This window comes from Erythrolamprus reginae, chromosome 2 (genome assembly GCF_031021105.1).
Source record: "Erythrolamprus reginae isolate rEryReg1 chromosome 2, rEryReg1.hap1, whole genome shotgun sequence".
NCBI classification, from domain to species: domain Eukaryota; kingdom Metazoa; phylum Chordata; class Lepidosauria; order Squamata; family Dipsadidae; genus Erythrolamprus; species Erythrolamprus reginae.
Genome location: NC_091951.1, coordinates 119,916,231 through 119,937,665, shown reverse-complemented (window position 1 = coordinate 119,937,665; position 21,435 = coordinate 119,916,231). Strand labels below are relative to the sequence as shown.

The window sequence follows — 21,435 nt, the reverse complement described above, 5'->3', positions numbered from 1 at the left end:
ATCAGCTGCTAGGCAGCCCAAGGAACCTTCCCTTGGTCTTCCCCCTCTTGCTGGCGTGCATGGGCGGTGGGGAAGACCCCGGGAAGGTTCCTTGGGCCGCCTAGCAGCGCTTTCCCAGGCAGCCGGCTTGCTGGCCGGTGAAGCAAGCGATCCGGGACTGCCTCGTTTCCTCTTCCCGCCGCCGCCGCATTCGGAGCCCGAGAAAGAGAAGAATGGAGAGAGAGCCGCGCGAGTGATAGGCACCTCTCCCTCTCTCTTTCTCTCGGCGGCGGCAAGGTCGTCAGCTGTGAGGCGGCCGCCTCAGAGCTGACTGCGACTCAGAGAAAGAGAGTGCCTATCACTCGCTGCGGCTATCGCTGCCGCCGCCATCCCCCTCCCGCTGCGCGCCGCTTACCGTGTGTGAGAGGGAAAGAGATAGCAAGAGAGGGAGTGAGAGAAAGAGAGAGGGAGAGAGGGGGGAGAGAGAGAAAGAGAGAGGGAGAGGGGGGAGAGATAGCAAGAGAGGGAGAGATGGAAAGAGGAGGGAGAGAGGGGGGGAGAGAGAGAGAGGGAGAGTGAGAGAGGAGATAAAGGAAGAGGATAGATAGAAAGGAAGAGGGAGAAAGAAAGAGGGATAGAAAGAGAGAGGGAGTTGCCTTTCTTTCTTTCTTTCTTTCTCTCTTTCTTTCTTTTGCTCTCTTGCTCTTTCATTGTTTTTTCTTTCTCTTTCTTTCTTTCTTTCTTTCTTTTGCTTTTTCTCCTTCCTTCCCTCCTTCCATTTCTTTCATTCCCCCTCTCTATTTTTATTTCTCTTTCATTTTCTTTCTTTCTTTCTCTTTTTCTTTCTCTCTTTTACCTTCCCTTCCTCTATTTCTTCTTTTCTTTCTCCTTCCTACCTTCTTCCCTCCCTCCCTTCCTTCAGTCCTTCCTCTCTTACTCTCCCCTTTCATAAGTTTCCTTGCTTCCTTCCTCTGTTCCTGTCCCTTCCCCCTTTCTTTCTTTCTTTCTTTCTTTCTTTAAAGGAAGAGAAAGAAAGAAAGAGAGAGAGAGTGAGAGATGTCCATTGAGCCTTTCTTTCTTTCTTTCTTTCTTTCTTTCTTTCTTTAAAGGAAGAGAAAGAGAGAGAGAGAGTGAGAGATGTCCATTGAGCCTTTCTTTCTTTCTTTCTTTCTTTAAAGGAAGAGAAAGAGAGAGAGAGAGAGAGAGAGTGAGAGATGTCCATTGAGCCTTTCTTTCTTTCTTTCTTTAAAGGAAGAGAAAGAAAGAAAGAAAGAAAGAGAGAGAGTGAGAGATGTTCAGTGAGCCTTTCTTTCTTTCTCTTTCTTGCTTTCTTTCTTGCTCTTTTCCTTTCTCTCTTTACCTTCCCTTCCTCTAAACTTTCTTACTTGGCTGATTTTAAGTTTTCTGCTTGCAGGCAAGTTGGCTTCCGGTTTTCTCGGTGGTAAAAAAGAGGTCTCGGTGGTGTCGGTGTTTAGAGCGAGCATGGCTCCAAAAAAGGCCGCTGAGAAGAAGAAGAAGGTGATGATACCCATAGAAGCGAAGCAGGAGATCATCAATTTGCACAAAAAAGGGACTCGTGTTGTTGACCTTGCGAGGAAGTTCCAACGCAGCACATCCACCATCTGTACAATCCTGAAGCAGAAGGACATCCTTAAAGGTGTTAAACCAGCAAAAGATGCGACAATAATTTCCCAACTCAGGACGTCTGTTCATGAAGAGATGGAGAGGTTATTGTTAATTTGGATAAAAGAAAAGGAGCTGGCCGGAGATACAATAACAGAGGCGGTCATCAGCGAGAAGGCTCGTGCGATATTCTTCGATCTGAAGAGCAATGAACCATCCTCGTCGGGAGATCCAGATGAGTTCAAGGCAAGCCATGGGTGGTTTGACAGGTTCAGAAAAAGAAGTGGCATTCACTCAGTGGTTCGGCATGGGGAGGCAGCGAGTGCAGACATCAAGGCAGCGGAGGAGTTTGTTGTGCATTTTGCTAGCCTGGTTGAACAAGAAGGCTATGTCTCTCAACAGATCTTTAACTGTGATGAGACTGGGCTGTTTTGGAAGAAAATGCCCCGTAGGACTTTCATTACTGCCGAGGAAAAGAGCCTGCCAGGACATAAGCCCATGAAGGACCGTCTAACCCTTGCATTGTGTGCAAACGCATCGGGTGACTGCAAAGTGAAGCCACTTCTCGTGTACCATTCGGAGAATCCTCGCGCGTTCAAGACGCACAAAATCCTGAAGGAAAGACTCCATGTCCTGTGGCGCTCCAATGCAAGGGCATGGGTAACGAGGCAGTTCTTTGTGGACTGGGTAAATCTTGCTTTTGGTCCTACGGTGAAGGAATATCTTTTGGCTAATGAACTCCCCCTACAAGCCTTACTGCTGCTCGACAATGCTCCAGGCCACCCACCTGCTCTTCAAGACGACATCCTTGAAGAATTTCAATTTGTGAAGGTTGTCTTTCTCCCACCCAACACGACTTCAATCCTGCAACCAATGGATCAGCAGGTCATAGCCAACTTCAAGAAGCTGTACACGAAGCATCTGTTCCGCCGATGTTTCGATGTAACAGAGAACACCAACTTGACACTGCGTGAGTTTTGGAAGGATCATTTCAACATCGTTTCTTGCCTTAACATCATTGACCTTGCCTGGCAAGAAGTGTCAAGGCGAAACTTGAACTCGGCGTGGAAGAAGTTGTGGCCTGCTGCTGTTGCACCAAGGGACTCTGCTGAGCCCGAGGTTGAGACCGAGGACATCACCGAGAATGACACCCCATTGGAGGAGATTGTGTCACTCGGTAAGTGTATGGGTCTGCAGGTAGACGAGGGTGACATCAATGAGCTTGTCGAAGAGCATGAAGAACCGCTCTCTACAGAGGACCTGAAGGCGCTCCATGAGATGCAACAGATGGAGATGACCCAAGAGATGAGCAGCAGTGAGGAAGAGATGCAGGAACCACCGAAAGCCATTCCTACCAGTGAGATAAAAGCGATGCTAGCGCAATGGGAGAACATTGTCAGTTTTGTGGAAAAACATCACCCAGAGAAAGTAGCCACGAGTCGTTCAGCAGCACTTTTCAGTGACACCTCATTGACTCACTTTCGGAACATTTTGAAAAGCAGGCAAAAGCAGATGTCATTGGACACATTTTTTACAAAAAGAGCTGCTCCAAGTGAAAGTGCAGAAAGTGCAGCCAAAAAGGCAAAAACAGATGATTAGGCTAGCTACTGTGTACATATGTAAATTTAAAAGTTTAAGAAAGTTTACAAATTCAGTTTATTCATTTATATGTACATGTACATTTTTTCATTAAAAACATGTATTTTTGCATAATTTAGACTAACTTTGTGATTTTTTTGAGGGCTGGAACCAATTAAAATGATTTACATTAATTCCTATGGGGAAAAGTCGTTCGAGATAAGAGCTGCTCGACTTAAGAGCACAGGTCCGGAACGAATTAAACTCGTATCTCGAGGTACCACTGTACTAAGCTGGGAGCAGGCTACCAGGAATGATGGGAAAGAAGATTTGGAGCAAATGCTATCACCTGAGAGTTCCTTCAATCTAGTTTAGTATCCTAGTTCAAAAATGTATAGCAATGTTCTGGGTCTTTATAGTGAATTCTTAATAAAGATTTGAATATACACTGATATATGCTCTTATTTTTATCCCTAGAGGTCTCCCAATCCTGTTGTGTCATTTGCCTGAAGTATAATTCTGTACCAGTAGTTGGGGAGAAATTATTTACCTTTTTATAAAAGTGCTCTGTTTAGATGGCTTAATCATCCATCGCAAAGAACTGAGAGTTCTGGTGCGGTATTTGTTATTATTAAAATTTGTTCAGAAAGGTTGTGTCTGAAACAGTCAGAAAAATCTATTATTGTTGTTTTGTTTTGTTTTTCCTGTTGCTATGAGTATTTTTTTTTTTTACTAAAACTATTAGCATCACGAAAGAAGTGCTAATTTGACATGGCAGAGTGATAATATTTAAATACCTTTGTAGGAGTATAAATAAAATGTTTATATTTGCTTTAAAGAACAGTTATCATTTCATTTATTATGGAACCTTGGTGGTTTTCCTAACGTGCTTGTGAAAAAACAATAAAGCTATTCCTATTGTCGATATCAAAATTTCTCGGCACAACTGTAGACATATTTAAACATTTTTAGTGATATATCAAAGGGCAGAAACAATGTAGGGACTCACACACACTTATTGAGAACATCCTGGTTTATCCATTTCTGGCCTTTCTGAACTGAGCCTGAATGAAGATTCTGTGCAGAGTTGAATATGCTTAGAATTTGGAATGTATTTGGTTGATATCTGTTGTGGTTCAGCCTGAGGCTGCTCAGGGACCGGCTGTGTCTCTGCTGGCTCCATGCCCGGAGGAGGATGACAGTGAAGAGGAGGTGGCTGAACAGTCAGACGGGGGAGAGGAAAGTCAGGAATGGGACGAAGGAGAACAGCAGGAGAGCCCCGGGGAGGGGGGGCTCTCCCCAGCCAGTAGCTTGGAGTCATTAGGTGATGAAGCACAAGCCGTCATTGACATGTGACAGAGATGTTCAGATCAAAGAAAGGAGCAATTAAAGAAGTATTATCAGCACTGAATTAGGAACAGCTGGGCTTGGATGTGGTCCTCCTTAGCAGGGTTTAAAAGGCAGGCAAGCTCTTGAAGCCATGTGGAGTGTTATCAGTTGGAGTTACGGTGTCCTGCTTTGTTCTTGGCGTCTCTGTTCCTGGCTTGTGGCCCAGCAGTTTGGAAGACCCGTGGGAGGTGTAGGTCTGCTATATACAGCCTCGTCTTGGCAGCAAGAATCCTGTATTGCTGCATGGACTTTTGCCTTCGTGGATCTATTTGAAGATACAAATTCCTGTTTGTAAGGACATTTTCTGTTACCTGTGTTTTTCTTGAATTTTATAAAACTGCCTTTGCCTTTTACCGGTGTGTCTGGCTCCTCTTTTTGGGTTCGTCTTGGCTTCCGGAGTGACCCAGACAGAACAATATTCAGTTACATTTAAGGGAAAAACAGTGTGGAGCTAGCAATCATATAGATGTGGCTTCATCCTTATTCATAATAGGAATAGCTCTTAGACTTACATGGTGCTTCATAGTGTTTTACAGCCCTCTCTAAGCAGTTTACAGAATCAGCATATTGCCCCCAACAATTTGGGTCCTCATTTTACCAACCTCAGAAGGATGGGAGGTCGAGTCAATCATGAACCAGTCAGGATCAAACTCCTGGCGCTCCGCAGAATTAGAATGCAATACCTCATTCTAACCACTGTGCACCACTGCTCATTCCCACCATGGCTAATTTTTTTTTTCTTTGTAGCAGGTTCAGTTTCCATCTTCAGTCCATTGATGTTAAGGTGATGGTATTCTCTGCTTGTAAACATTGAATTCCAAAATAGTTATGTAGAATTTGTTTGGTATAAATTCACACATACTTCACACAGAAAAATATCCATTATCCATAAAATGGATTCTTTATAAGGGTGAGAAGTAAATGTGCTTGGTTTCTTAGAAATTGTGGTCAAAGACTTTTCGGAGACTTAAGACCAAGTCTTTTCTCATTGACCTTGAATGTTTATACACTTCCGTAATGGTGGAGGACTCTACAAATGCATCAGATAAATGTAATCCTAGTAATTAAGACACGTCACTTGCCTAAACAATGGTTGACAAAGAAATGTTATATCCTCACACAGTTATTTTTCTTCATGTTTGCTTTGCTTTTAATATGGTCTCAATAATAATCATTCTTTACACATTTGCAATTGCATAGTACAGGAAGACATATAGCAATTGCATCAAACTGCTTTTAGCAATCTGATAACTTTTCTTAACACTCTTTGAGGTCATTCTCTTGACTAAGTTTCAGTAAGGTCATGGAGCAAAATAGGCACCTGTACAAAATGAGCACATGACACGGATTCTTAAAATTCCAAGCAAATCTTGTTCTTCAGGTATAAATATAACAGTACAGTACTTCCCTTGACATTTAATGGTAGCTTCTTCCTAAGCAAAATGGCTCACACCGTCAGTAAACTAAAAAATTAGATAAGACCAGTTTTTGTGTAGTTCAGAAACTACAGATCAAATGAATTTTTGTTATATCATTTTGTTGGTTTCAAATGTGTAATGTGCACACTGAAGGAACCTACTGAGGTTTTTCTTGAATGAATGTCTGCTTGGATCTAAATGTCATCTGGAAATCTCCTAAGACCCAAGTCAAATCATGTTTCAAGACAGGGAATATGTGGGAAACTGCCTCACTAAACGTATCGGATAAAATCTTTATTATGACCAAAGAGCAGCATGAGGAGGGTGAAGTAGAGTCCATTAAAAAGTACATCAGAATCTTTTTTAAAATGAAAAGTCAAAAGATACTAAAACAGAAAGGTCTATACAGACCTAAAACTAGGGGTAGGGTAATGAGATGGTATAAGGAAATATAAACGGTTTATATCAAATTACCAAACACTCTAATATGATGAGCCAGGTGCTCACTAAATATAGTTTGTGTAACAAGCCATCCTAAAACAAATTTCAAGCACTACTGTGTAGAACAGGAGTATCAAACTGACGGGCCAGATGCGTCACACACAGGCCATGCCCACACCAGCTCCGCAATGGGTAAAAAGTTACGTTATGTCACATGATTGCAATATGATGCTGTGAATTTGACACCCAGAGTGTAGAACGTAACAACACTATATGTTAGTATCTGGAAGCAGCAGAGAGGTATAGAATTGCTCTCTGCTCCCAGGGTATTTGTGCATAAATGATGAGATACAACTAGTACGAATGTCTCTGTAGTACAAGCCTTAGAGAAGCACATGTTGTGTTCTTTTTGTGCCTCCAAAGTCATAGGGGCACTGACTTTCTGGATTAATCTTCCTGGGCAGAAGGCATGACGTCATGCAAGAATGAAGGGTCTTTGATGTTTAGGGATTTCAAGTTTAGTTAGGCATGCCAAGGAAGTTAATAATAATAATAATAATAATTTATTGGATTTGTATGCTGCCCCTCTCCGTAGACTCGGGGCGGCTAACAACAATAATAATAAAAACAACATGTACAATCCAATAATAAAAAACAACTAAAACCCCTATTATAAAACCAAACATACACACAAACATACCATGCATAACTTGTAATGGCCTAGGGGAAAGGGCTATCTCAACTCCCCCATGCCTGGCGGTATAAATGAGTCTTGAGTAGTTTACAAAAGACAGGGAGGGTGGGGGCGGTTCTAATCTCCGGGGGGAGTTGGTTCCAGAGGGCCAGGGCCACCACAGAGAAGGCTCTTCCCCTGGGGCCCGCCAAATGACATTGTTTAGTCGACGGAACCCGGAGAAGACCAACTCTGTGGGACCTTATCAGTTGCTGGGATTCGTGCGGTAACAGGCGGTTCTGGAGGTAATCTGGTCCAATGCCATGTAGGGCTTTAAAGGTCATGACCAACACTTTGAATTTTGACCGGAAACTGATCGGCAGCCAATGCAAGCCACGGAGTGTTGAAGAAACGTGGGCGAATCTTGGAAGCCCCACGATGGCTCTCACGGCTGCGTTCTGCACGATCTGAAGTTTACAAACACTTGCTGGATTGGTTTCACTGCCAGTGAAAGTTGGAGTTCTGGCTAGATCCAGTTGTGATCTGTGTCTGCTGTACACTGTTTAATGAATGCTTTGGCCTAATCCCATCCCAGGTTGAGCAGAAGATCTGGAGAGAAGGCCAAGCATGTGAGTTAAGGTGCCACTTCTGGTTTCCGAGTCTACGGAGAGGGGCGGCATACAAATCCAATTAATTATTATTCCATGTAGATTGAAAATCATCACTCACTTTCTAAAATACAGAAATCAAATTTTATTTTGAATTTTGTTTAATCCATTTTCATATTTTATTTTCTCTTTTATCCATTAACAATTATAGTGTTGGAGAGACTCTGAGGGTGACTCCTAAAGCTTCCATAGGCTCCACGAAAGAGTGGCTTTAGGTTATTTAACACGAAGCATTACAATATCCTTCCCCGCCCCCCCCAAATAAGGCACCATCTGGTAATAAGCCCAATCGGGGTTTTGAATGCATGGCAATAAGGCCAAGTGCTTATTTCAGGGTTCAAAAAATATAAGACGGTCTTATTTTCGGAGAAACATGGTACATGTCAGAATTTCCAGATGGCATGTATTATTATATTGGTAGCAAAGTACTGGAATTTCCTTTCATTCTGATTTTACTCCATAAATTTAATTTACAGCAACATTGTACAATATTTCCTCCTATTAAAAATGAAAATATTACCATCAAATTATCAAAATAGAGGGACAGATATGTTATCAATATGCTTTCACACATGTATCCCATTGTATTGCATTGCATATGGGCATTTCCATAAACACCCAATTATGTTTTTATGGCATTGCTTTAACTCTCTCATGATAAGCTGACACTTTGATGAAATTACATGTTTACAATTTGTGCCCTGCTAACTGTTGTTCTCAAAAGGAAGTGTTTATTTCACATTGAGTGATTAACGTATGTTCAGATAATGGCAAAGAAACAACATTTTTGGAAGCAATAAATAACTGTCCCCCTTAAAGTAGCTAGTTGCAATGAACTGAAAGGCATGTGTTACTTGATTTAATTTTGAGTGGTAGCCATTGTCTGCTGTGTGTCAGACTAATTAAAAACTATAATCAAAATGCTACCACCTTGAACAACTTCAATATATAGGTAATAGCCCTGACTGTCTCTTTTAGAAACATATCAGCTGAATCTAGGTTTTTAATAGTTAATTAAGTTTAGCTTTAACTTTAATTTGTGCTTTATTCATTTTTAATTCTTTATTTAGTACAGAGATCTTCAAATTTGACAACTTTAAGACTTGTGGACTTCAAATTCTAGCTGGCTGGAGAATTCTGGGAGTTGAAATTCACAAGTCTTAAAGTTGCCAAGTTTGGGGACCCCTGATTTATGTACATCCATTTTATTTAGCTCACCTGAATCCTCAGATAGAGCAGAAAAATAGGTTGCCAATAATAATAAGAATAATAATGCCCAGATGCCCCTACCCCTATCCTACCCAGACTTCTGGGGAATCCAGAAGATGATACCATGGTCTTTCAAGACTGAAGGATGCCAATGCAAAAATAATGCCCAACTTGTTATTTAATTTCTCAAATGTAAAACAAAATAAACTTTATTAAAAGTTAAAACCAAATGTCCGAAGATTACATTTTGATATTTTAAAACTATGTAATAGAATATATAAAATGCATTTTAAAATTCCAAAGACAATTGCATATATACACAACTCTCAACAGGATGATAGTTTTATCTAGTCCATGATGCCTCTCACTCATAAACAATCAATATCTACATAAAAGCTATTTAAAAGCAAGAATTAGTACCAAAAGTTGAACTCCATCTAAATAAGACTTTATCACACCAAGAGATCAATAACTTTGATGCTCAATAAAGTTAGCATGAACCTTATTGGGCACCACTACCAAATATGTGCCAATAGGTGAAATAATGATTTTCTCAAAGAGGGAGGAATGGTTGATCTATACTGTATTATCTCTTTTCTACCTCCCCTATGAGAAATGCATATTTTGAATGTGCATCTGTACACTGCACATTTTTCACAGTTGGTGGGATGTGAGCAACAGCATTTTAGCTTTCAATATAGTAATTAGAGGTCTTGACTTACCTACAATAACTTGAACAAAATGTGTAAAACACACATTTTGATTGAGCATGTGGCATGTACTGGCCAAAATGTGTCCAACTTGAGAATAACAGAATTGAAAGTGACTTTAGAGGTCTTCTACTCCAATACCTGCTCAAACAGGAAACATATTAGAAAATAGATTTATCTCACAATAGAGCAAATGAAAAGTAGATGTAAGGAATGAAGCTGTTGAAGCTTTTTTGAATTAGAGTGAAATGAGAACATACCACAGAAGTCTTTGAATACCTGTGCAACTTGTTTGATCTGTGCATCAGACTGGAATGTTATTATTGTTCTCTTAAAATAGATTTGCAGCTCACGCAAGTCATTTTCTACTCTAAGATGTACAGTGGAGGTGTAAAGGCTGGGTCACGGAAGTGCTTCAGTAAGAGAAACAGCCTGGTGAAGTGGCATCATCGCTTTGCTCAAGTCAAAAAGGTGTCATACAGCTTCTTTTTCTGAGCAGTGCGACTTCTCTTGTGCTGCTGAGGACCATTGCTTCTTGAGGTTGGGGGAAGGAGGCAACTGTAGTGGAAAAGCAAGGCTTCACTAGGGACATCTCCAACAAGAGTTCTAACTCTTTGGGGTTTTAGTTAATTCATTTGATTAATTTAATTAATTGGATTAAGATGTTTTATATTGTTTTATTATGTGTTGTAAGCCACCCAAGTCCTCCGAGAGGGGTGGCATAGAAGTCCAATCAATCAATCAATAACGGATGAGGTGTAAGAGTAGGTGGCACCATTCCCCGTAAGCTGCGCCCGTGAGCAGGCATGCACCCCCAAATACCCCCCGCGCACCATTTTCCACGGATGCACACTCCCTATCCCCCTGCCAGCCCACGGGGGGGGGGGGTGGGGAGGCGCCGGCAGTAAAAGGAAAGGGAGCCGTGAGCGCCCCTGCCTCCCCACCGTGCCTCCGGCCCCCGCCCGCCTGATCCATCCCCTCTCCTCCTCCTCCGCCTCCTGCGTTCCCAGCCAGGGGGCTGCGAGAGAGTTTTCTCCACATGCTTCAGGAATGCCCGCCCCACCCCTCTCGCAGCCCCTTCGCTGGGAGCACTTTCCTCCCGAGCTTTCAGCAAGGGGGCTGCAGTAGAGGCAGGGCAGGCATTCCCGAAGAACTCAGAGAAAGCGCTCTCGCAGCCCCCTCGCTGAAAGAGAGAGAGGGAGAGAGAAAGAGGGGGGAGAGAGAGATAGCAAGAGAGAGAAGAGAAAGAAAGCAAGAAAGAAAGCAATAGAGAGAGAGAGAAAACAGAGAAAGAGAGAGAGAGGGACAGAGATAGAAAGAGAGGGACAGAGAAAGTGAGAAAAAGAGAGAGAGAGCAAGAGGGGGAGAGAGAATGAGAAAGAGAGAAATGACTCTTGATTTAAAGCATATGGTAAAAAACACCCAAATAATAACAAAGAAAAAAAACCCCAGCCGTTTGTGTGTGTGTGTGTGTTATTGGAAATGGTTCAAGAGTTCACACACACACACACACACAAGGGGGGAGGAGACAGGGATGGAAAAAGAGGAGAAGATAGTAATAATAGTAATAGATTTTGGTTTTGTTTTTGTTTTATTATTAATTTATTTTAATAAAAAAGAAGGGAATTTTTTTCTTATTTATTTATTTATTTATTTATTTATTTATTTATTTATACTTCTATGCCGCCCAGTCCCAAACGGACTGCCGCTCAGACACTATACTTTTCCGCCCACACCGGAAAAAAATTAGAGGGAGCATTGGTAGGTGGGCCAGCATGATCTGTTATTGGGTGAAGCAAGGGATGGAGGGAGGGAGGGATGATCTCCATCACACAAAGCGAGACAAGGAAAGAAAGCTCTCGTCCAGTAATAAAAGAGGAGGGGAAGGACAAAATGTACAGCTCTTAGTGGCAATGGTTTCCTATATAACATCAGTATGACCCTGATACTATTTATCAACTCGGTAATAAATCAAAAGTAGTGGTTTATTATTTATTTATTTATTAATCAGATTTGTATGCCGCCCCTCTACGCAGACTCGGGGCGGCTCACAGCAATCGCCATACAATGTAAACAAATCCAATATTTAAATTAATTTTAAAACACCACAAGTTAAAACCAATCATACACACCAGCATACCATACATAAATTTTATAAGCCTAGGGGGAAGGAACATGTCAATTCCCCCATGCCTGACGACAGAGGTGGGTTTTAAGGAGCTTACGAAAGGCTAGGAGGGTGGGGGCAACTCTGATATCTGGGGGGAGTTGATTCCAAAAGGTCGGGGCCGCCACAGAGAAGGCTCTTCCCCTGGGTCCCGCCAAATGACATTGTTTAGTTGACGGGACCCGGAGAAGGCCAACTCTGTGGGACCTAACTGGTCGCTGGGATTCGTGCGGCAGAAGGCGGTCCCGGAGATATTCTGGTCCGGTGCCATGAAGGGCTTTATAGGTCATAACCAACACTTTGAATTGTGACCGGAAACTGATCGGCAACCAATGCAGACTGCGGAGTGTTGGTGTGACATGGGCAAATTTAGGAAAGCCCATGATAGCTCTCGCAGCTGCATTCTGCACGATCTGAAGTTTCCGAACACTTTTCAAAGGTAGCCCCATGTAGAGAGCATTACAGTAGTCGAGCCTCGAGGTGATGAGGGCATGAGTGACTGTGAGCAGTGACTCCCGGTCCAAATATGGCCGCAACTGGTGCACCAGGCGAACCTGGGCAAACGCCCCCCTCGCCACAGCTGAAAGATGTTTCTCTAATGTGAGCTGTGGATCGAGGAGGATGCCCAAGTTGCGAACCCTCTCTGAGGGGGTTAGTGACTCCCCCCCCCCAGGGTGATGGACGGACAGATGGAATTGTCCTTGGGAGGCAAAACCCACAGCCACTCCGTCTTATCCAGGTTGAGTTTGAGTCTGTTGACACCCATCCAGACCCCAACAGCCTCCAGGCACCGGCACATCACTTCCACTGCTTCGCCGACTGGACACGGGGTGGAGATGTAAAGCTGGGTATCATCTGCATACTGATGATACCTCACCCCATGCCCTTGGATGATCTCACCCAGCGGTTTCATGTAGATATTAAATAGTAGGGGGGAGAGGACCGACCCCTGAGGCACCCCACAAGGGAGTAACCTAGAGGTTACTCTGACCCCCCACTAACACCGACTGCGACCGACCAGAGAGGTAGGAAGAGAACCACTGAAGGACAGTGCCTCCCACTCCCAACCCCTCCAGCCGGTGCAGAAGGATACCATGGTCGATGGTATCGAAAGCCGCTGAGAGGTCAAGAAGCACCAGGACAGAGGATAAACCCCTGTCCCGGGCCCGCCAGAGATCATCCATCAGCGTGACCAAAGCAGTTTCCGTGCTGTAGCCGGGCCTGAATCCTGACTGCTGAGGACCTAGATAATCGGCTTCTTCCAAGGACCGCTGGAGTTGGAGTGCCACCACCTTCTCAACAACCTTCCCCATAAAGGGAAGGTTGGAGACTGGTCGATAGTTGTTGAGAATGGCTGGGTCCAGGGAAGGCTTCTTGAGGAGGGGGCGCACAAGTGCCTCCTTGTAGGGATCCGGGAAGGACCCCCTCCCCAAAGAAGCGTTGACAATCTCCTGGACCCAGCTCCGTGTCACCTCCCTGCTGGCCGAAACCAGCCAGGAGGGACACAGATCCAGTAAACAGGTGGCGGAACTCACAGCTCCAATGGCCTTGTCCGCTTCATCAAGTGTCACCAGATCAAACTCCTCCCAGACAGGTGGACAAGTACGTGCCCCAGTCACCTCAACTGACTCGTTGTCAGTCGACTCTGTATTCCAATTGGAGTCGAGGTCCGCTCGGATCCGAACGATTTTATCAGCGAAAAACGTGTTAAAATCCTCGGCACTACTCTGCAAGGGCTCCCCAACTCCCCCCTGATTAAGAAGGGAGCGGGTCACCCTAAACAGAGCGGCCAGGCGGGATTCCGCTGATGCAATCAAGGCGGAATGATACGCGCATCTTGCCGCCTTGAGCGCCACTTTGTAAGTCTTAACATGTGCTCTTACAAGTGTTCGATCGGATTCAGACTTACTCTTCCTCCATCGCTTCTCTAGACGTCTCTTCTGGCGTTTCAACTCCCGGAGCTCCTCGTTGAACCATGGAGCTCTACGGGGTCTAGTGCCGCGGAGAGGTCGCAACGGCGCAATTCGGTCAAGAGCCTCCGCTGCAGCCTTGTTCCAGGCCTCAGCCAGAGACTCTGCCGAACTGTGTACGAGTGTATCTGGAATAACCCCAAGCGCCTTCTGAAAGCTCTCTGGATCCATCAGGCGTCTGGGGCGGAACAGCTTAATCGGTTCCGCCTCCCTGCGGGGAAGGATTGGAGCCAGGAAGTCAAGCCACAGTAGAAAATGGTCTGACCATGACACAGGCAACACTTCTAAGCCCCTTAGTCTCAGACCATTACTCAGTTGCTCAGAGAGGAATACCATGTCGGGTGCATGCCCCCCCCATGAGTCGGACCCTGTACTACTTGGGTCAGGTCCATGGCTGTCATGGTGGCCATGAACTCCTGTGCCAGTCCAGAGGTTTCACCGAGCGACGGTAGGTTAAAGTCCCCCAAGACAATAAGTCTGGGGAACCCCACCGCCAACCCGGCTACCTCCTCGAGTAGCACAGGCAGGGCTTGTGACACGCAGCTGGGAGGCAGGTACGTGAGAAACAAGCCCACCTGGACCCCTAAGTCCAACTTCACCAGGAGGGACTCGCAGCCCGCAATCTCTGGAGCAACGAGTCTACACAAGCCAAGGCTCTCCCTGGCTATAATAGCCACTCCTCCCCCCCTTCCCTGGGGTCTAGGCTGATGCCATATCTGAAACCCGGCTGGGCAAATTTCAGAGAGAGGGACTCCTCCCTCTGGGCCCAGCCAGGTTTCAGTGACACATGCCAGGTCGGCCTCCTCATCCAGGATCAGATCCCGGATGAGGAGAGCTTTATTTACCACCGACCTGGCATTGAGTAGCAGCAGCTTGAGCACAGGGCCAGAATTACACTCATCACCAGCACCCAGGATTGGGTTCACAGAGCCGGAACAAGGGATCGTTATTACGCAATGATCTCTCGTTCCCCTGGAACGGCTAGCTCTGTGGCCCCTGCCATATCTGCCTCTCCCCAGCAGGACCGGAATATTCCGACCCTCTACCACCTCAGACATCGGTGCCCCCTCCCCTCCTGCCTCTCCTGTGTCAGGTAGGCTAATCAAGTCATTCATACCATTTCCATTTATTTCATCCATACCAAAGTTCCACCCAGCCCACCCATAACAATCATTCATTTCATACATATCATCATACCCACCCCAATAATTCATTAGTTTTAAAACCCCTTCTAAGAAATTAGCTAAAATATTAATTATTAAAAATTCAATATAGATTCAATTAAAAAGAAAAACAATATAAAAAACCAATTACACTAAATAGGATATTAATTAACACTAAGTTATTCTCAAGATCTTAATAGAATAACATATAATTATTAAAAAATCGTTAAAGTTATAAAGTGCTAAAGTTATAGAGTGCAAAAAATATAGGAAATAATTAACATGATATTCCATCAGGTCAGCAACACAGCACCAGTTCTAAAGAGTGAGTTCTGGAGAGAAAAGTTCAATGACCAAGGAGAAGTCCAAGTATATTGTTTTTCAGGATCTTGGGATCTTTGGTGCCAGCCACTGCCACTGGCTGGCACTCTCAGTTCTTTCTCTGGATCCACAATCACCTTTTCTCCTCCTCTGCTCCCAGTCTCCAGTCCCTCTACAGTCTTACATGGTTTTAGTACAGACTCCATGTGGGCTCAGTAAAATGAGTTTCAATCTCTGGCTCCGACTCGGTCTCCTCCTTCCTTGTAAGTCCACCTATTCCGATGGCCCCTCCGATACCGGGCGCCCCCACCATCTGGCGCCACGGCTTCTCAGGACCATCCAGTTCAATGGGGAGGATCCGGCTGGCTTGCTCAGTTCCGATGATATTACAACCACTTAAGGTAGCAGCAGCAGCAAGCAGATGACTCAGCGAAAGGAAAAGAAACAGCGAACAACAGCCGATGGTAAGCAGGAAGTAGACAGGCACAGCGGCAGCCGGCTCCAGTTCTCATCAGGGGGCCGCCATTATCCGAGCCCCAGCTTATTGCCTGGTGATATCTCCCTTGCGAAAAAAAAACAGCCTGCAAAACGCTGCGGAGCAAGGGGGGGCATCAGAGTCTCCTCAGATTAAATAAGGGAGTGTCTTCCTCTGGGGCTCTGTCTTCTCTCTGCTCTCTGTCCCTCCGAAACGAATAAACAGCAAACGGAGGCAACAGGCTGTGTGTCTCGATGCCGCAGATGACAGGCGGCTCAGCCATGTCACAACGCCGCAGTCGCCATTTTCGGAGCCCAGCTGATCAAACTGCCGGGTCTGGGGTAAAAGAGGGGCGGAAACAGCGCGGGGGGAGCAGGGGGCGAGTGTCCTCCTTGGCAGCAAATGCTCACCTCTCCAAAACTGCGAGTCCTGTATAGCATTAACCAGAGGTTCCTATATTATTTGATGTTATCTACCGTAGCCGGCGGAACAGCAGTCCCACCCCTCCTCTCTGCTCCCCAACCGGTTAGTTTGTACATTGGTTCAGTGCAAACTAGTTCTAGTTGAATGTTCTTTTCTTTTCTTTATGTTATGTCTTCTTCCTTTGGCTTATTATTTGTCAGTTCTGAAGAGAGCCATGATTAACTGAAGCTCAGAGTGTGGCAACAACAGTTTTGCCCTCCGACTTTTGTCAGTCAGAAGACATGCTACTAAAATCCTTCTGATTGTCTGATTTGTGTAACGTTGCTTGTCCTGCAAAAGAAGTAGCCTAACTCTTGCATAGGAGGAGCGCCCATACAAAGTGATTTCAAATTTCACCAAGACAATCTCTTCTCAGTTTCAGAAGAAGCATCAATATATCCTGGTTTTTTGTGTTTATCTGAAGTATTTATGCTAATAAAAATATGACTGCCTACAGAGCATCTGTGAATTCAAATGCCAAAACTGTAACCTACACATCTAATATGGTTTAAATTACAGATATATATATCTGTAATTTAAGCCATATTAGTTGTGTAGATTAGAGCCTCATTTTTTGCTAACACTCATTTGTAAAGGAACATCCCTTTCTATATAGACTCTATAGGTGTGCAGAAAAATCTCAAAGGAATATATAAAATTGTGGTGAAGGAACTGGTCTCTTCCATGATAAATTTTTTTTAAAGATTTTTTTAAAAATTTGCAGGATGCTTCAACAGACTTGGTGTAGGCTGTCTGTTGCTGTTGTGTTTTTTAATGAGTTGTGTCTTTGGCAGCGTTTATTGTGTCATAGAATAATATTAGTCAGGTAGGTAGAAATCAAAAAGTGCCAACTCTACCAGCTTTTTCATAGAGCTTGTTCCAAATTTTCAAGACCCAACAGGGTTGGCAACAAACAATGTTAGCACAAGATCGAATTTTCAGGGAAATGATGCCAGCTGAGTTCAGGTGCATCCAAAAAAGCAGGCATTAAGCTCTGAATGACCCTTCACAGTTAGTGTAATTGATTTTTGGCAGAGTAGGCAGGGACTTTACCTAGCCTAAAGCTAACCCATTGATTTTTTTTTTGTCTTAGGTACATTTAGATTTTTTTTTCTTCCTCAGCCGCTGTCTTCTTCACAACTTCTACTCCAGAGAAGCCAACACCCTATGGATGAGGAACAAATGGGAATGGGGGCTACTCACACTTCTGGATTCAACATGGAGCTAGAAAGTCACATTATTTTGATTATGATTCCCAGTCCTAGGTATATAAGAACATAAGAAGAGCCATGCTGAATCAGGCCAAAGCCCATCAAGTCCAGCACAGTGGCCCACCAATTGTCCATGGGGAGGTGAGGTGACCTCCTCCTGCAGTAGCTTGTCCATGGGGATCTTGAGTAGAAAGAGAAGGCAAAACCTTCCCTTTCCCTTGACCCCCAACAAATGGTACTCAAGGAAATCCTGCCTGCCTCAACCAACATAGAGGCGGCACATGGACATCTGTTTCAATAACCATCTATATGCTTGGCATCCATGAATCTGTCTAATCCTGCCTTGAAGCTATCAAGGCTGACAGATGTCACGACCTGTTCTGGAAGTGAATTCCATAAACCAATGACCCTCTGGGTGAAGAAATATTTCCCTTTATTTGTCCTCACTTTCTTACCTATGAGCTTTAGGGAGTGCCCCCTCGTCCTAGTATTGTGTGATAAAGAAAATAAATTTTCTCTATCCACCTTTTCTATCCCATGCATGATTTTATACACTTCGATCAAGTCACCCCTTAAACACCGTCTTTCAAGCCTGAAGAGACCAAGGCATTGCAACCTGCTTTCATAAGGAAGGTGCTTCATTTCTTTGATCATACTTGTTGCCCTTTTTTGCACCTTTTCCAGTTCCATTATATCCTTCTTGAGGTGAGGTGACCTCCTCCTGCAGTAGCTTTCCTCAACTGAATATCCTGCATATATGCAATTATAGACACACACACTCTTCCCAGCCTCAACTTTCCAGCTAGCATAGTTTTTCTGCTCTGATGCTACTTCTGGGTACAGTATCTTGACAATGGGAACACATATACAGAAACACAAGGATCCGTTCTTGCTAGACTCTGCTGGATTATAGCATCTGGTAAACATGTCTCCCGTCATTCCTGGGCCCTACAACACAAAGTACCGTGCAGCAAGGGAAAATGGCTGTCAGAAGCAAAGAGTTGAGCTACTTTATATGTTAAATTGCTAATTCAACTTCCATTAGCAGAGCATTTCAAAATAAGATTGCTGCTATTGAAAAAGGGGGGATTCCTGTCTCTCCAACAGCGAGTTTCTAATTTCCCAAGAGTGAGTACAATTTTGTAATGAGAGGACCAGGAAAATAAAACTTTTAAAGAAAGTTGTTTGATTTATCACAGGTTTCCAAATGCCCCCACATTGATTTAATTTAAGGTTAAGCAAAACATTTAACAAAATAAAACAGATACCTGGTCCAGTGTAAAATCCTTGCATGAATTAGAAGGCAGGTGAGGATAAGATACTTAACAGTAGAATGCCTAACTTGCATCAGTGTCATTTAATGGGCTTCCCACCCTCTATCTTGAAGCAGATTCTCAGTATGAAGCCCTTAGATGACTTTCATGCCATCCACGTTGCACTCTTCCCTAACTGATTATCTTCCTCCCTTTCTGCAATTCAGCTAAGAAACCCACAGATCAGAGCTACGGGATGCATTCTCCAAAACCACCAGGATTAAAACAGCAATCGTCTGGAACATTAACAGTGTGACAGTCTTTGGCCTCTGTGAAATAATATGAAGCCCATTTCTTTTCTTTGTTTTTTTTTTCCCAGGAGCAAAAGAAGATGAAGAAAGATTAAAATGAAGGGAGGGATTAGATAGGAAGGTAATTGAGGGAGTGCCAGCTGCCTAAATGAACTGAATTAACAGGTCACTGTAACTGCTGAAAGGAAAACACAGCTCATACATTATTAAAAATGTAAATGGTATCCTTGCTTTAGAATGTTGCCCGAGGATAAGGTCAATTCTTCGTATCATGTTCCAAACATTATAAATGCTTTTTACATCTCTACCATCTGTGAATCATAATCTCACATCTCCAGCAAGAAGAATTGAACAGCAAGCTCTGTATTTCTAGTAGCAACTTCAGCATCAAATGGATAACCTCCTTCTTTCCAACAGTGCAAATTGTTATGACTGCTGTGAAATAAAATTGCTTGTGAAATAAACACTGATAATATGGAGGCTTTCTTTCTTTCTTTTATCTAAGACTTTTGAAAATAAGGTGTGTGTTTTTTTTTATACAACCATTTTATGATCGCCTGCAGTGGTCCAAAACCAGTGTTTGAAATTATATTTTGGAGCCATTTCTGATATCACTCATCACTGGCCAAGAAAAGGGGGGAATCAATACAGCTACTTATGCATACTGAAGGTGTTTCATGACTTTCTTAATGATGCAAATTGAACACTAACCATTTAAAAGGCTTTATCTAATTAGCTCAGGGGAAAAAAGACTCCCTCTTTGCAGGGCTACTCTTGCAATGTAATTCTCTGTGTGTAATTTTTCAGCTTTAGCCTTTGATTCAGCCTCCTTCCTGAAGTAGACCCAGAGACAGGGTTTGAGCAATCGGTACTTTTATTCAGCTCAGAGAACAAGTGACAGCTCAGCAAGGTAAAGTGACAATTCAGCGAGTACCGACTGACTCTGCCTGGAGAAACCGCTTCTTTTATACTTTTGCGGTTCCCGCCAAAGCTAGAGCCGGCCGCGTCTGAGCCAATCAGGAGCGACTTCCTGCTTGGGCTCAGACAGCGCTGGAAAGAGGAACAAACTATTTACAGAGTTACAAGGTAGCCATTTCAGGATACAACACCCCTCCCCTCATAGTTGGACTCATCCATCAAGAAAGCCATGTGACGAAGTCGTCCAATCGGTGAGGCCTCCGAGGCTCTCGCGCTGACCTGCGCAGTTCAATTTCTCCTTCGCCACTGACTGTGGAGGATGGCTCGCCGCTGTTCTCCCGGTGCGGCGGACTTGGCCTGGCAGGCCCAACGAAGGCTTCGGAGGACGAGGATGGCTCGGCGTCGCTGGATGGTTCCCCCTGGCCCGATAAGTCTCTTTGCGTGTTTCTTAGTTCGGGCAATGTACTAAAGTCTGTTGAAGGGGGAGAGTCCATGTCAGCGGGTTGTGGCAATTGATTTTCAGCTCGTTTCCGAATGTGGTCTATGTGTCGTTTCCACAAACGACCATCCTCTAGTTTAACAACATAAGTCTTGGGTGCGTTTTGCTTAACAATAATTCCCTTCATCCAGTTTACATTTCCATCAAAACATTTTACATATACATTTTGTCCCAAATACATTTCTCTTTCTGGTTTCATACACATTTGGTTATTATTGACACAGAACCTTGGATTTAACCTGTCTAATGGTGACCTCAACTTCCTTCCCATCAATAACTCTGCAGGGCTTACATGTGTGTGCGAGTTAGGGGTAATGTGCTGGGTTAGTAAGAATTGGTCCAAGTTTTGTTGCACATCCCCAGGGCCTGACCTGTGCAATGCCTCCTTTGCCACCCGTACGTAACGTTCTGCCAACCCGTTAGCCCAGGGCGAGTAAGGCGAGATGAGGGCATGCCTGACCCCTAGGCCATCTAGGAATAATTCGAATTGCCTGGCTGTTAGCTGTGGCCCATTGTCAGACACTAAGAGATCAGGGCAACCATGGGATGCAAACAGTCTGCTCAATACCTTGATAGTGGCACTTGTGGTTATGTTGTTCATTGCTATTATTTCCAACCATTTGGAGAAGGCATCAACCACTATTAAAAAATACTGAGACCCCACTGGGCCAGCAAAATCAATGTGGATCCTAGACCAAGGACCAGCAGGCTGTTCCCACTCAGCCGGAGTTGCTTTGGGGGGACTGGGCCTTGACTCTTGGCACGGGTCACACTTTGAAACCCAACTTTCAATATCAGCATCTAGCCCTGGCCACCATAAATGCCCCCTTGCTAGGCTCTTCATCCTGACAATCCCAGGATGGCCCACGTGTAACATTTTGAGTACCTTTTCCCTTAGGCGTTTGGGGATGATCACTCTATCCCCCCACAGCAAACAACCTTTTACATACGATAATTCAAGCCTTTTGTTTTTAAAGTCACACAATTCAGGTTTAAC

The 21,435-nt window shown here is 44.2% G+C and overlaps 1 protein-coding gene across 1 annotated transcript; it reads left to right on the top strand.

The window, feature by feature from the left end:
* Positions 1 to 1,461: 1,461 nt before the first annotated feature.
* LOC139159424 (tigger transposable element-derived protein 1-like) lies at positions 1,462 to 19,026 on the top strand. The gene is made up of 3 exons (XM_070736740.1): positions 1,462 to 1,848; positions 2,005 to 3,154; positions 18,938 to 19,026. The coding sequence occupies exons 1-3, from the start codon at positions 1,462 to 1,464 to the stop codon at positions 19,024 to 19,026; spliced, it is 1,626 nt and encodes a 541-aa protein (XP_070592841.1).
* Positions 19,027 to 21,435: the final 2,409 nt, after the last annotated feature.

Bases quoted from the DNA above. Each gene is read 5' to 3' on its own strand.
- LOC139159424 (XM_070736740.1), top strand. From the start codon at position 1,462: ATGGCTCCAAAAAAGGCCGCTGAGAAGAAGAAGAAGGTGATGATACCC. The intron at 1,849-2,004 runs GCAAGCCATGGG...GTCTCTCAACAG, and splicing joins GAGATCCAGATGAGTTCAAG to ATCTTTAACTGTGATGAGAC. The intron at 3,155-18,937 runs GTGAAAGTGCAG...TCTGCAATTCAG, and splicing joins TACAAAAAGAGCTGCTCCAA to CTAAGAAACCCACAGATCAG.